This window comes from Callithrix jacchus, chromosome 9 (genome assembly GCF_049354715.1).
Source record: "Callithrix jacchus isolate 240 chromosome 9, calJac240_pri, whole genome shotgun sequence".
In the NCBI taxonomy this organism is placed as follows: domain Eukaryota; kingdom Metazoa; phylum Chordata; class Mammalia; order Primates; family Cebidae; genus Callithrix; species Callithrix jacchus.
Window position 1 is genome coordinate 62,928,589 of NC_133510.1, and position 15,058 is coordinate 62,943,646.

The 15,058-nt window shown below is 47.2% G+C and overlaps 1 protein-coding gene across 9 annotated transcripts; it reads left to right on the forward strand.

Annotated features, from left to right (window-relative positions):
* The first annotated feature begins 1,321 nt into the window (after nt 1–1,321).
* On the forward strand, nt 1,322–14,253 carry NACA (nascent polypeptide associated complex subunit alpha). 9 transcript variants are annotated; one of them, XM_035256363.3, is made up of 9 exons: nt 1,322–1,654; nt 2,076–2,147; nt 5,101–10,506; nt 11,669–11,754; nt 11,923–12,000; nt 12,901–13,047; nt 13,441–13,569; nt 13,814–13,936; nt 14,129–14,253. In XM_035256363.3, exons 2-9 carry the CDS (start codon nt 2,078–2,080, stop codon nt 14,141–14,143), a joined length of 6,054 nt encoding a protein of 2,017 aa, XP_035112254.3. In that variant the 5' UTR covers nt 1,322–1,654; nt 2,076–2,077; the 3' UTR covers nt 14,144–14,253. The 9 variants fall into 9 exon arrangements, with proteins under 9 accessions (XP_035112254.3, XP_035112255.3, XP_035112253.3 ...); XM_035256364.3 differs by having other exon boundaries at nt 1,322–1,467; XM_035256362.3 differs by having other exon boundaries at nt 1,322–1,354.
* The last annotated feature ends 805 nt before the right edge of the window (nt 14,254–15,058 follow it).

Below are 15,058 nucleotides of genomic sequence, written 5' to 3' on the forward strand. Positions count from 1 at the left end.
TTCTTAAGGTGGGGTCCCAGACACCTAGAATGAATAAGTTTAGAATATCCAGGAAGTACCACATGGTAGCTCAAGCCTGTAATCCCAGCACTTTGGGAGACCAAGGTGGGTGGATCACCCAAGGTCAGGAGTTCCAGACCAGTCTGACCAACAGAGAAACTCATCTCTACTAAAAATACAAAAAATTAGCGTGGTGGCGCATGCCTGTAATCCCAGCTACTCAGGAGGCCTAGGCAGGAGAATCGCTTGAACCCAGGAGGCTGAGGTTGCAGTGAGCCGACATCGCCCACTGCACTCCAGCATGGGCAACAAAAGCCAAAGTCTCATAAAAGAAAAATCCAAGAAGCGCCCAAAGTAGCAAGCAAAGGAATTGTATATATGCCTATATTATTTTTTTCTAAGAAGGAGAATCTGCAGCTTTATAATTTCAACAGCGGCCTAATTCGTTGTGAACTTAAAATAAAAGGGTGAGAATCTATTTAAAGAGTGTATTTAAGGGCAGTGTGAGGATGGACCAACCAGAAAACCAACTCCAAAGAATGGAGTAAGCCTTCAGAAGTAGGGAAGTTAAGATTTCATTTATTTAGGCAGAGACAAGAGTTTTTAGCTGGATTACGTTATCCATACGAGGTTGGAACATAATTACAGAATATGATTGGTTACAAGCAGCGTTTTTGGGAGGGGTACAACTAACATTGTTACAGAGAGTTTAACAGTCATGAGTCGCTGTCATCTGGTGACAACGTTTGAGTGTCTTTAGTCATTGAACAGAACAAGAAAAATCGAGTTAGATCGATAATCTGAACAGAAGTTTTATGTGCTTCATCACATCTCTCGTTTTAAAACGGGGTTTTTTTTGGGGGGGGCGGTCCAGCAGGTTTTAAAATGTTAATTTTCACACTGTGTGTTCCAAAAATAATTGGTTAGCCTAGGTCACTTTCACCGTCCAATGCTGTGAATGCAGTCTCTGTAGCATTGGCTATTTAATGTCTTACTTTCCCTGCACTATTTGAGAAAGGGAAATCGGGAAGTGGCCTTAATACCACAGTCGCTACTTAGCGGACCGGAGGGCGGAGTCGGCTTCGCACTGAGGACCGCGTAGCTTCGAGCCGAGACCTCCTGCCAGGCCTGCGCGTCCTGTTCTGAATTCTTACCCTTATTTAGCCCTTGTCACCACCCCCGCCATGGGAACAGCCTGGCGGTCACTCAAAGGAAGTGGCTGCTGGCAGCTCTTGACCCGGAATCGGATCCTAGTCCCACCCACTCCGCTCCAGGCTTCCTTCTGCAACAGGCGTGGGTCACGCTCTCGCTCGCTCTCTTTCTGCCGCCATCTTGATTCCGCGCTCCCTGCACGGTAAGTACTTTCTGCGCCGATACTCTCTATCCGCTGCCATCCACCTTTCTTTCGGGCTAAGCTGCCCCGGGGACTGAGAGATAAGGAGAGTCGGAGGCTTTACGGGACCACAGGTTTCCTACTCGCCCGTGGGCCTCCGGACAAAATGGGGTCTGCGGGTGGTGTCCTGGCAAAAGCAGGGTAGAAGGGCTGCGGGTCGGGCCCGAAATCCGAGCCTGCAGAGGTGGGAGTAATTGCAGTGTTGAGGGCGGAAGCGGAGTGCGTCTTGTTTTGGGAACTGCTTCACGGGATCCAGAGAGGGTAAGGGGTCACAGCCTTAGAACCCCAACACCGTTCTCTTTGTGACAAGCAAGTGTTGGACTTAGAGCACCGTCTTTTCCTTCGTGGCTCCCCAAAGTCGGCAAACGTAGTCCAGGAGCACAGGCAATATATTAGGAATGGAGGGGGTTCACAGTAGCGTCTGAAGTCTCCCTATGATCGGAAGCCATACCGAGATCCTTTCTCGGGTTGAGAGTATACTGGGAATTGCTGGCCTTGATACAGACGTGAGGGTCACATATTTACCTCTCATTCCCAGGTTCTTTGGGGAAGGTTGATCCCGAACACCCTCACGATTTTTTTCTAACAGCCCTCCTCAGAGTTTTTAAGAAGACTTTAAAAAAACTGGGTTGGGCAAGTGAATATATCCCAGTCAATTCAGGCCTCCTTTTTATTCCTTCAGAAATGCCCGGTGAAGCCACAGAAACCGTCCCTGCTACAGAGCAGGAGTTGCCGCAGCCCCAGGCTGAGACAGGTAGGTTCCCCTACCCCTCTTGCCGTTAATTAAAATTGACCCTAAGGCCATTTGGTGAGCAAAATGACAAAGGGGAAATACACTTTGTAAAAGGATGGGGTTGTCCATTTACCAAGGAAGATAGACCGTTAAATTAACTACTATCCTGGAGATACTACTTTAGGTTATTGGAGTAAAATATATTTTTAAGATTCGTGGACGTTAGAAGTTCTCTAGCTTGCTTTCTATGTTATGTCTGTTGCCTCAAAAGCTCTTCTGTGGAACCCCCACCTCACCAAGGAAAACTGAGCAGGGAAGGGGTTCAGTGATTCTTACCTATTGGAACTGAATGACACAGGCCAAGGAGCCTGGAGCATTTGTGAAGCTCCAGTCAGCAAGTTGCATCAAGGTTTAAGTTAGCACAGCTTGGCATTGTGCCTTTATCACATGTCTGGATGAGATGCCTGCTCGTGGTAAATGTGCCCTACTGGGCCCCAGAGTCCTCCTAGGTCGGATAACTTGTTTATGGGTTGAGATATTTCTAGTGTGCTGGAATAGTTCCTGCATCATTGTGTGAAACCCTGGATTGAAATAAATCCTTCTTTTATCCTCAGTGTTGAAATTAATGAGCGTGAAAGCTAATTTTAAATTCTGGTTAAAACATATCTGTAGAAAACTTAGGAGGAGGTGGTGAGAAGTTCTTAAAATGATAACCTTTCTGAGTCAATTGTGCAGAGCTAAATGAAGGAAATCTTCAGGCTGTAATCTTCATTCTCACCTTTTTAGGATTTTTTTTTTTAATTTCATTTGTTATTTAAGGGCAATTCCTGTCCCTTTTTGGAGTTACAGTAGACTTGCTTATAGTTGAAAGCATTAAGCTTCCCACCTGTTTGATTTTAGCAGCTGAAGGGATTAATACAGCTGCTAGGAAGGAGAAAGGGGAGCTCTGAGCTGGAGTATAAACAATATGAAATTCTTGGAGTACAAGGGGTATAAGGAATGGAAAAAATAAAGTACTGATCTCTTAACATTTGTTAAGAGCATTTGTTGATCCAATTCTCTGTTATCTCTTGATTCTGTAAGTTCAGTACTAAACAAGATTTTAGAGATTGTGTAATTGAGCAACTTCATTTTGCAAATATGAAGACTTGAAATTCAGATGAATTTAAAATAATCGGATTCAAGCTTCAAAAGTAATGCCTTTACTTCTGAAACAGTCCTTAGTGCTATTAAACGTATTCCTGAATAGTGTGAGTTGTACAGTTGGCTTATATTAAGGGAGTACCCCAATGATAAATCCACAGGATTTTGTCTGTGATGATAGTCTATTAGAAAGAAGAATGAAGCTCAAGGAATAGTGGCAAAGCAAGTATTTGAGGCCTTATTCCATCTTGAGGTCCAGTCAGAAGAAAATACATTCCGTGTTTTTAATTCTGATGAACATGCTTGGTAGTGCTTTCCTGTAATCGTTAGACTTTGGCCTGTCCACTCTCAGGTTGAACCACCTTGTCTTTTCCGTAGTAGGATGCCATAAGAACTTCAGAATGACTGGTTGAGTGAATTTCGAATTAGAATTTTTGTATTATGGGCTTCCCTCCCCTCCTTTAACATTCATTTCTAGGCATTGAGCATTTGTTGATCCAATTCTCTGTTATCTCTTGAATGCCAGAGATAACTGTTTTACTGTCATGCCAAATATTGGTGTATTTTGACAGAATGAAATACTTAAATTCCAGGGTAAGGAGTGGGGATCCAGTGTCTTCTTGCCACTCTAATTCTCTCTTGTTTTTTATTTTTGGAAACGGAGTCTAGCTCTGTCACACAGGCTGGAGTGCAGTGGCACAATCTCAGCTCACCGCAACCTCCGCCTCCTGGGTTCAAGTGATTTTCCTACCTCAGCCTCCTGAGTAGCTGGGATTAAGACACACGCCACCACACCTGGCTAATTTTTGTATTTTTAGTAGAGATGGAGTTTCACCATGTTGGTTAGGAACTCCTGACCTCTTGATCCACCTGCGTTGGCCTCCCAAAGTGCTGGGATTACAGGTGTGAGCCATAGCACCTGGCCCTCCAATTCTCTTCCAAAATAGCACTACAATCTGGTTTAACAAGTTGGGTTACAGTTTCATAATACAGTCCTTACCCTTGTGAGTAAGCTCTCTGCCTGGAGGTCTAATTCATCTTGGATTGATGTCTGAAGAATTAACATCACCTAGGAAGGTTTATAGAGACTATTAAGTCCAGTCATTTTATGGTTGGTTTTCTTGTTTGGGTTTTGAGAGTAAGTAAACTGGTAAGGTATAAAGAAGCTAAGTGACTTAATACTTGGTATTAAATTCTGAAGAGTTTCAACTTCAGGAAGAGCTGAATTGTGCTATGCACCTCCTTCCCAAAACTATTCTAACAGTTCAATTTTTCCTAGCCTAGTGGAAGTCTGAAAGTATACAACCCCATTTTTTCTCATTCAGTTCAGATTCCCCATCATTATCATTACTCACTACTTTTTGGTATCTCTTTCCATTAGTTCATGATATTTGGGTGGACAGAATAGCACAGCTGTTCTACTGGTAATTCTATTGGCTGTGAGAAAGATTTGGGAATGTAGTCCATTTCAGGAAGCAAGGAGAGGACACCACTGGGAAAGAGTAGAAAGCATGTTCCCAACCTACCAAGGGGCTGTCCTCCCCATTTAGAGATAGGCTGCTCTTAGACTGTTCTCACCCTAAAATAGTTGGTTTGCTTTAGTAGACCTTGGGAAGTGTGAGAAATTAGGAGAGAAATGGCTTCTCGGCACTGAAAAATGTTTGGGGAAGGTTGTTGTTGCCTGTCACCTTTATCTAATCCTGCCTGGTGACTTAGACTGTCAGATTTAAACTCCAGTGCTTCCTGTGAGGTATGTTGTACCAAGTTGGGCTGCATAACTCACCTTTTTTCTCCCCCCTCCCCTTCTTTATCTCCTTTTGCCTTTCTCCAGCTGTGCTACCTATGTCTTCAGCCTTGAGTGTCACTGCTGCCTTAGGGCAGCCTGGACCTACCCTTCCCCCTCCTTGCTCTCCTACCCCGCAGCAGTGCCCTCTGTCACCTGCTAACCAGGCTGCTCCATTCCCTTCCCCCTCTACTATTGCCTCAACCCCATTTGAACTTCCTTTTCCCCAGTCATCCTCTGGAACAACCCTACCTTTGGGAACTTCCCCTGAAGCCCCAACCTTCCTACCAAACCTAATAGGGCCTCCCATCTCCCCAGCTGCCTTAGCTCTGGCCTCTCCCATGATAGCTCCAAATCTGAAAGGGGCCCCTTCCTCTTCAGCTCCCTTAGCTCTGGTTGCCCTGGCTCCCCACTCAATTCAGAAGGGTTCTGCTTTTCCGCCTAACCTCCTTACTTCACCACCTTCAGTGACTGTAGCTGAGTCAGGGTCAGTGATGCCTCTGTCAGCTCCCATTGCTCCCCCAGAACCAAAGACTAATCTTATTAAAGTTCCCTCTCAGGTAGTCCCTAATTTGAAAGGTAACCCCAATCCTCCAGGTATAGTCAGTGCTGTTCCTTACCACTGTGTGACTCCCTTGGCCTCTGTTCAGTCTGGAGTGGCCTCCTGTCCTCAGATAACACCCACCACTACCGTAGCCATCACTTCCTCTCAGATCAAAGATACCACCATTTCCTCAGATCTGACTTCTCCACAAAACCCAGGAAGCCTCAGCCTGAAGGGGCCTGTTAGTCCACCTGCTGCCTTACCTCTTGCAACTCAGTCACTTCTTTTCATGACCTCTTCTCAAAAGACTGCGGGTCCCAACACCACCCCAGATTTTTCCATTTCTCTGGGCTCTCATCTTGCACCTTTACATCAGAGTTCTTTTGGTTCTGTCCAACCTTTAGATCAGACAGGTTCTGGTGCTTTGTTAGACCCTACAGTGAAGACCATTTCTACAGATCATTCTTCCACAGGGGCCTCTTATCCTCCGCAGAGATCTGTAATTCCTCCCCTTCCTTCCAGGAATGAGGTAGTTCCTGCTACTGTGGCTGCCTTTCCAGTGGTGGCTCCATCTGTTGACAAAGGTCCCTCTACCATCACTAGCATAACCTGCAGCCCTTCTGGCACCTTAAAAGTAGCTACCTCTTCTTCATTATCTCCTACAGCCTCTCTCATTCTCAGAAGCTCTCCTAATGCCACTCATCATCCTTCAGTGGCCCAGATTCCCATTTCTTCTGTTGGAACCACCCCACTTGTGACTAACCCCTGTACTATTGCTGCAGCACCTACTACCTTTGAGGTAGCTACTTGTCTTTCTCCTCCAATTTCCTCAGGTCCCATAAGCAACGTAGAACCAAATTCCCCTGCTGCATTGGTTATGGCACCTGTGGCTCCCAAAGAGCCTTCTGTTCAAGTCACAACCACTCTGGGGATACCAGTCTCTCCTCCTCTGCCAGACCCTAAAGACCTCAAAAATCTCCCCAGTTCAGTATTGATTAAATTTCCAACACAAAAAAATCTCCAAACTGTACCTGCCTCTCCTGAAGGAGCCCCTTTCTCTCCAGCCCAGGCAGAACTCATCACCAAGAAAGACTCTACTGTATTAACATTAGCCCAGGCAGCCCAAAAAAAATCTGCTTTTTTCCAAAGTACATCCTCTTCTCCGGAGATATCTCTTTCTCCTGAAGCCACCCTAGCAAAGAAAAGCCTTGGAGGGCCTCTCCCTCTAGGTAGACCAGCCAGCTCTACAACCTCTCCCCTGGGTGTTAACTCCCCGGCCTCTGTAATCAAGACAGATTCTTATGCAGGCCCAGACTCTGCTGGTCTGCTTCTCAAAAGCTCTCTCACTAGCCCAACAGTGGCTGCATTTCCTTTGGAAAGTGCCAACCCTGCTGGGGTGGCTCCCACAATTGCCAAAGGTACCTCAACTTATACAACTACAGCCAGCCCTTTTCTAGAAGGAACTGTCTCTTTAGCTCCTAAAAACCACCCAGCTAAGGAAGGTACTTCCACTGTTATTACTTTACCCTTGGTTCCTACAGCCTCAGAAAATTGTCCTGTGTCTCTATCCCCCCAGAATACCTCTGCTTCTCTGACTACCGTAGTGCTGGCCCCTGAAATTCCCAAGTCTGTGCCCTCACCCTCTCTTTCCCCAGCTGGGACTCCTTCGGGTACAAAAAAGGCTGATGGTATTTCTCATACTTCAGCACTGGCACCTGTTGCTTCCTCTCCCAAAGGGTGTCCAACTGAAGACTCTGGTACTTCTGCTACTGCATCTTCCAAAGGAACTCTGACTTACCTAGCTGACTCCCCATCTCCTTCAGGGGTTAGTGTGTCTCCTCAGACTAAAAGACCTCCAACCAAGAAGGGTTCTGCTGGCCCTGATACTCCTGTTGGAAATCTCTCATCCCCTGTTTCTCCAGTTGAAGCGTTACTTCTTCCAGAGAACAGTCTTTCTTTTCAAGGCTCTAAAGACTCACCAAATGCAAAGCATTGTCCCACTCCTCCATCCCCCAGAGGGGCCCCTACTCCCTTGGCTGTGACTCCTCTGTCTCCCAAAGGAGTAACACAATCCCCCAAAGAGACCCCCACTCCTTCAGCTGTGAATCCACCCTCCCCCAGAGAGGGCCCAACTACCCCAGCCCCCAAACAGGCCTCCACTCTATCTATGACTTCCTCCTCCAAAAAGGCCCCAGCAACTCCAGCCCCTAAAGGAGGCCCCACTACCCCATCCCCCAAAGAGACCCCCATGCCCCCAGCTGCAACCTCGCCTTCCCCCAAAGGAGACCCAGCTACTCCATCCCCCAGAGAGGCCCCCACTCCCCCAGCTACAACTCCTCCCTCCCCCAAAGGAGGCTCAGCCACACCATCCCCCAAAGGGGCCTCTACCCCCGCAGCCATGACTTCAACCTCTCCAAAAAGAGGTCCTGCTACCCCACCCCCCAAAGGGGTCCCCACTCCCCCAGCTGCAACTCCTCCATCCCCCAGAATGACCCCCATTCCCGCAGCTATGACTCCTCCCTCCCCCAAAGGAGGCACAGCTAGGCCATCCCCCAAAGGAGCCCCCACCCCCTCAGCTGCGACTTCATCCTCTCCAAAAGGAGGTCCTGCTACCCCACCCCCCAAAGGGGCCCCAGCCACAACTCCTCCCTCCTCAAAAGGAAGTCCAGATACCCCACCTCCCAAAGGGGCCCTCACTCCCCCAACTGCAACTCCTTCCCCAAAAGGAGGCCTAGCTATGCCACCCCCCAAAGGGGTCCCCACTCCCCCAGCTGCAACTCCGACTTCTCCAAAAGGAGGTCCAGCTACTCTACCTCCCAAAGGGGTCCCCACTCCCCCAGCTATAACTCCTCCTTCCCCAAAAGGAGATCCAGATACCCCACCTCCCAAAAAGGCTCCCACTCCCCCAGCTACAATTCCTCCCTCCCCAAAAGGAGGCTCAGATGGCCCACCCCCTAAAGGAGCCCCCACTCCCTTAGCTGTGACTCCTCCCTCCCCAAAAGGAAGCCCAGCTACCCCATCCGCCAAAGGAGGCCCAGCTACTCCATCCCTCAAAGGGGCCCCCACTCTCCCAGCTGCAAGTCCCTCACCTAAAGGAGGCCCAACTACCCCATCCTCCAAAGAGGGCCCCACTCCCCTGGCTGCAACTCCATCCCCCAAAAGAGACCCAGCTTCCCCATCTGCCAAAGGGGACTCTGCTTCCCCATCAATGATTCCTCTCTCTCCCAAAAAGGCTCCAGCAATACCAGTTGCCAGAGAAGGCCCAGCTACCCCATCCAAAGGAGATTCCACTCCCCCAGCAGTGACTCCTGTCTCCCCCAAAAAGGCCCCAGCAACTTCAGCCCCCAAAGGAGGCTTAGCTATCCCATCCCGCAAAGGAAGCCCAGCTACTCCACACCCAAAAGGGGTACCCACTCTCCCAGCTACAACTCCCTCCTCTAAAGGAGGCCCAACTACCCCATCCTCCAAAGAGGACCCCACTCCCCCAGCTTCAACTCTCTCCCCCAAAAAGGCTCCAGCTACCCATTCCAAAGGAGATTCCACTCCCCCGGCAGTGACTCCTGTCTCCCCCAAAAAAGCCCCAGCAACTTCAGCCCCCAAAGGAGGCCCAGCTACAATTCCTTCCCCTAAAGGAGTCCCAACTACCCTATCCTCCAAAGGAGATCCCACTTTGTCAGCAGTGACTCCTCTTTCCCCCAAGGAGCCTCCAGCCCCCAAACATCCCCCCACTTCCTCTCCCAAAAAGGCCCCAGCAACTCCAGCCCCCAAAGGGGCCCCCACTCTGCCAACTATGATTTCTTCTTCCCCCAAAGAGGTCCCCACTACCCCATCCTCCAGAAGGGACCCCACTCCCCCAACAGTGACTCCTCTCTCTAAAAAGACCCCAGCAACTACAGCTCCCAAAGAGGCCCTCATTCCTCCAGCTATGACTTTTCCTTCCTCCCAAAAGACCCCAGCAATTTCAGCCCCCAAAGAAGCCCCAGCTACTGCATCCTCCAAAGAGACCTCCAATCCGCCAGCAGTGACTCCTCCCTCTTACAAAGAGGTCCTCATTCCCCCAACTATGACTTCTCCTTTTCCCAAAGAGGCCCCTACTACTCTGGCTGTGATTCCTCCATCCCCCAAAAAAGGCCCAGCAACTCCAGCCCCCAAAGAGACTCCCACTTTGCTACCTGTGACTCCTTCCTCCCTCAAAGACACTCCTACCTCCCCAGTTTCTGTCACATGTAAAATGGGGGCCACTGTTCCTCAAGCATCTAAAGGGCTTCCAGCAAAGAAAGGCCCCACAGCTCTGAAAGAAATATTTGTTGCCCCAACTTCAGAAAGTACGCCAGTCATCACAGCTCCCACTGGGAAAGGTCCACAGACTAAGAAGAGTTCTGCTATTTCATCTCCTATGTGCCCAGATCCCTCAGCTAACAATGGTACCAAAGGACCTCCTTCCACAGTGGCTCCAGCCCCTCTACTCCCTGCCCAGAAAGGCTCTTCAAAGACAGCAAAAGGCAAAGATGCTTCTCATTTCCCAAAGGGCCCCTTGGCTTCTCCTGAGTCTCAGGCATCCATCCCTCTAACAACAGCTGCCTCTGAGAAAGTCCTTCCTAAACCTGAATCAGTATCTGTCTCTCTAGCACCCACCCCACCAGTCTCTCTGCCTCTTGCTCCCTCCCCAGTTCCCCCTCTGCTTCCTACACAGCAATTTCTGCCGTCCTCTTCTGGGCTGGTGTTGGAATCACCCTCTAAACCCCTAGCCCCTGCTGATGAGGATGAGCTGCCGCCTCTGATTCCCCCGGAACCAATCTCTGGGGGAATGCCTTTCCAGTCGGTCCTCGTCAACATGCCCACCCCTAAATCTGCTGGAATCCCTGTCCCAACCCCCTCTGCCAAGCAGCCCGTTCTGAAGAACAACAAGGGTATTTGCCTTGGTTTGCTGTGTGCATGGTGTGTCTGTCGCCCACACCCCTCTTGGGGGCTAGCCACCAATACTAACCCTGTGATGCGCCGCTTTCTTCAGTGAATCTGCTTGAGTTTGGACGTAGAACATAGAATGATACTTTTAAATGCAAAAGTTCTAGGAATACGAAACCAAATCTTGGTTTTCATCACTTCAGATAGATACATACATAGTACCTTGTATATCATCTTGTGTGGCCCAGGCTACCCTGAGCCTACCATGCCATCTATTTTACCTAGTGGATATGACATTGAAAACCAAGACCTGCCAGACCTTTAATTTGCTCTAATCCCTACCACATCACTAACCTTGTCCCTGGGCCTGAGATTTGCTAAAATATTAGAGAAGTGAACTATTCGTATTTCTTTTTCCCTTCTTAGACTTAGTAATGACCAGTTACCCAGGGACTCCCTTTTCATAAAAATGTAGAAACCTGTTTTTCCTAGCCTGAAAATGGTGCAGGTATATGCTTTTTTTCCTCAGTAGTCTTTACTGATGCTTGGCTTTTCAATTGAGAGAAATTTATGTGAATTATGTTTGGAAAAATTAGAGTTACACATCGACATCATTGAGAATCTTCTAACTATATTGATTAGATCACATTGCTTGGGTGGACGGTTTGAAAATGAGGCTGAATATGTGTACATGACTGCTTTTGACTTCCTCCAACTCAGTTAAAAGTTGAGGGGAAGAGCACCGTACCTGTTACGCCTCCACCGTGTGATTTCATTGTTTTTTTCCACCTAAGTGTATCTGGGGGCACCTTCTGGCAGAAGTTTTCAGGGACAGTTGGACTATTGGGTAAAATTTAGAGTCATATGGGTCATTATTTGCCTGTGCCAAGAACAAAGACCTTGAAGGAAAGAAAGCAGTATATTAAACTGCTCAGCTCTTTCTAGTGATTAGTCCTCATTTCTGGGTTTAGGGCTGGGTCTTTACTAGATATATACGCACTAGTTAGTGACTAAGGGGCTATCAGGCTGGCTTCACACAAGCCAGTTAGTTTACATTTAACATGAGGTCTAGCATGAGGCATTGAATTCTAGTCCAGGCAGGCTGTGGTGAAGTACCTTCTCTTATAATTTCCACTATAAAGTAGTAAAAGTTGCTTCTCATCTTAGGATCTGGAACAGAATCTGATAGTGATGAATCAGTACCAGAGCTTGAAGAACAGGACTCCACCCAGGCAACCACACAACAAGCCCAGGTGGGTATTCTCTAATAACTGGTATAAGTAATTGGGTCAAGGAAGCAGGGTTGATCAGAGCGACTTTTGTATTTGGAACTGTGACCCTTGATAAAGGAAGAACCACATGGAGATTATACTATCCAGATCTTAGATTCTGGTTAACCAACAGCTGTTTTATCCTCTTAGCTGGCAGCAGCAGCTGAGATAGATGAAGAACCTGTCAGTAAAGCAAAACAAAGTCGAAGTGAAAAGAAGGCACGGAAGGTAAGATTTATTTGAAAAGGATTTCAGGGCCAGGTACAGTGGCTTACGTCTGTAATCCCAGCACTTTGGGAGGCTCAGGCGGGTAGATCGCCTCGAGTCAGGAGTTTGAGACTAGCCTGACCAACATAGTGAAACCCCATCTCTACTAAAAATACAAAAAATCAGCTGGGCCTGGTGGCAGGCACCTGTAATCCCGGCTACTGGGGAGGCTGAGGCAGGAGAATCGCTTGAACCCTGAAGGCAGAGGTTGCGGTGAGCTGAGATCACGCCATTGCTCTTGTTACTGGGCAACAAGGGTGAGATTCCATCTCAAATAAATAAAATTTAAAAAAAGAAAAGGATTTCAGGATCTCATGAAGCACCTTTATAGAGAGTGGAACTCTTTTTTTCTATTTCCATAGGTTTTGGGGGAACAGGTGGTATTTTGGTTATACAAGTAAAGCAACAGAAGTAGCTGGGTTGGTGGCTCATACCTGTAATCCCCAGCACTCTGGGAGGCCAAGGCAGGTGGATCACTTGAGGTCAGGAGTTCAAGACTAGCCTGGCCAACATGGCGAAACCCCATCTATACTAAAAATGCCACACATAAAAATACGGTGTGGTGGTACATGCCTGTAGTTCCAGCTACTAAGTTGGCTGAGGCACAGCAATTGCTTGAACCTGGGAGGCAGAGGTTACATTGAGCTGAGATTATACCACTGCACTCCTGCCTGGGTGACAGAACAAGACTTGTCTCAAAAAAAAAAGGTAACAGAAGTTACTATGACAAAAAAGCCATTCTCTATTGTACGAACTTTTCTTAGCCTGGGGAAAGGCTTTGCTTTGGATGTTGTATTATGTTTCTTGCTTCTTTAGGCTGCTTCTAAAGAGGTTGAAAACCTGATATTATTTTCTCTTTAGGCTATGTCCAAACTGGGTCTTCGACAGGTTACAGGAGTTACTAGAGTCACTATCCGGAAATCTAAGAATATCCTCTTTGTCATCACAAAACCAGATGTCTACAAGAGCCCTGCTTCGGATACCTACATAGTATTTGGGGAAGCCAAGGTGAGTAATGTTTTCTTGGGAATTGCTCTAGACCAGGGTTTCTCAACCTCAGCACTGCTGACATTTTGCATCTGATAGTTCTCTGTTATGGAAGGGCTGTCCTGTGCATTATGAATATTTAGCAGCATCGCAACCAGTTTTGATTACCCAGAATACTCCATTGCCATGTACCCCCTGGGAGACATAATTACCCTCAGTTGAGAACCACTGCTCTAAACCTAAACAACTACTTTTTATACTGTGATACATCCTGAGAGTGAGGGCAAGCAGTTTAAAGCTATACAGTAAGTTACCTGAAGTGAGTTTACAGAGAGAATTGTGAAACTATATGATTTCCTTTTCAATGACTTCAGACTGATCTACTCACATGGATCTGTATTCTCTACCCTGTAGATCGAGGATTTATCTCAGCAAGCACAACTGGCAGCTGCTGAGAAATTCAAAGTTCAAGGTGAAGCTGTCTCAAACATTCAAGAAAACACACAGACTCCAACTGTACAAGAGGAGAGTGAAGAGGAAGAGGTATACTAGGAATAGGAAATCTTGTATACTTTTAACTCGCTCCATATAGCAATGTGTTTGTATTGGTGAGTGGATTTTATACTGTTTAGGCTCTCAAGCCCTGTTAAGTAGTTTTGAGCTATTAATATTGCTCCTAACACTTTGGGAGGCCAAGGCAGGTGGATCAACTAGATTCAGGAGACTCCAAAGAACTGCTGAAATTGTTCTTGCCTTTAATTTACTGCTTTTTCCTCTCCTCTCTCAGGTCGATGAAACAGGTGTAGAAGTTAAAGACATAGAATTGGTCATGTCACAAGCAAATGTGTCCAGAGCAAAGGCAGTCCGAGCCCTGAAGAACAACAGTAATGATATTGTAAATGCTATTATGGTAAGTGTTCAAGCCTTTGTTCCTTGATTCCCTCTGCCCTGACCACTTATGAGTAACTTTATTTTCTCTGCTAAATATCAACTGGTTAGGGAACCTCATTCCAGAGCCTCTTCTGAGTTGCCATAGGTTTTAGTGACCTGAATTCTCCTGATTTGCCTATAAGAACCGCTAATTATCTTTTCTCTCTTACAGGAATTAACAATGTAACCATCTGAAAGCAACTTTTTTGGTGTCTCAAAGGAGTAACTGCAGCTTGGTTTGAAATTTGTACTGTTTCTATCATAAATAAAGTTATGGCTTCTTGTTGGATGAACTCAGTCAGTGACTGGTCTCTTCCCTGCACTCCCACCCCCACCCCCCAGAAAAACTGTAAAGGTTCTGGCAATTTATTAATTACCCCTAAGGCCTCCCTCATTTGTTGTTTGTGGGTATATTTGACAGTCTTGCTCTCGCCAGGCTGAAGCACAATGATATGATCTTGGCTCACTGCAACCTTCTCCTCCCAGGTTCAAGAATTCTCCTGCCTCAGCCTCCCGAGTAGCTGGGACTACAGGTGCCCGCCACCACATCTGGCTAATTTTTTGTATTTTAATAGAGATAGGGTTTCACCATGTTGGCCAAGACAGTCTCAAACTCCTGACCTCGTGATCCACTCACTTCAGCCTCCCAAATTGCTGGGATTACAGGCATGAGCCACCTCACCCAGCCTGAACTCCAATCTTTCTGAATGCACATTGGGGCTTCTGTGGCCTCTGAGTAGCTTACAATGGCTACAATTTGACATGTAAGAGTCTGGTATAGGGTTGAAGAGGTTGGAGGTAGATGAAAAGGCTACCTCCTGGCTGGGCGCAGTGGCTCACGCCTGTAATCCCAGCACTCTGGGAGGCCCAGTTGGGCGAATCACCTGAGGTCAGGAGTTCAAGACTGGCCTGGCCAACATGGAGAAACCCCATCTCTAAAAAAATAAATAAATAAAATAAAAAATAAAAGGCTACCTCCTGAAGGGGGAGATTTGGGGTATAGTGTAAACTTTCTGCTCTTTATTTATTTATTTTGAGGTGGAGTTTCGCTCTTGTTACCCAGGCTGGAGTGCAATGGCGCGATCTTGGCTCACCGCAACCT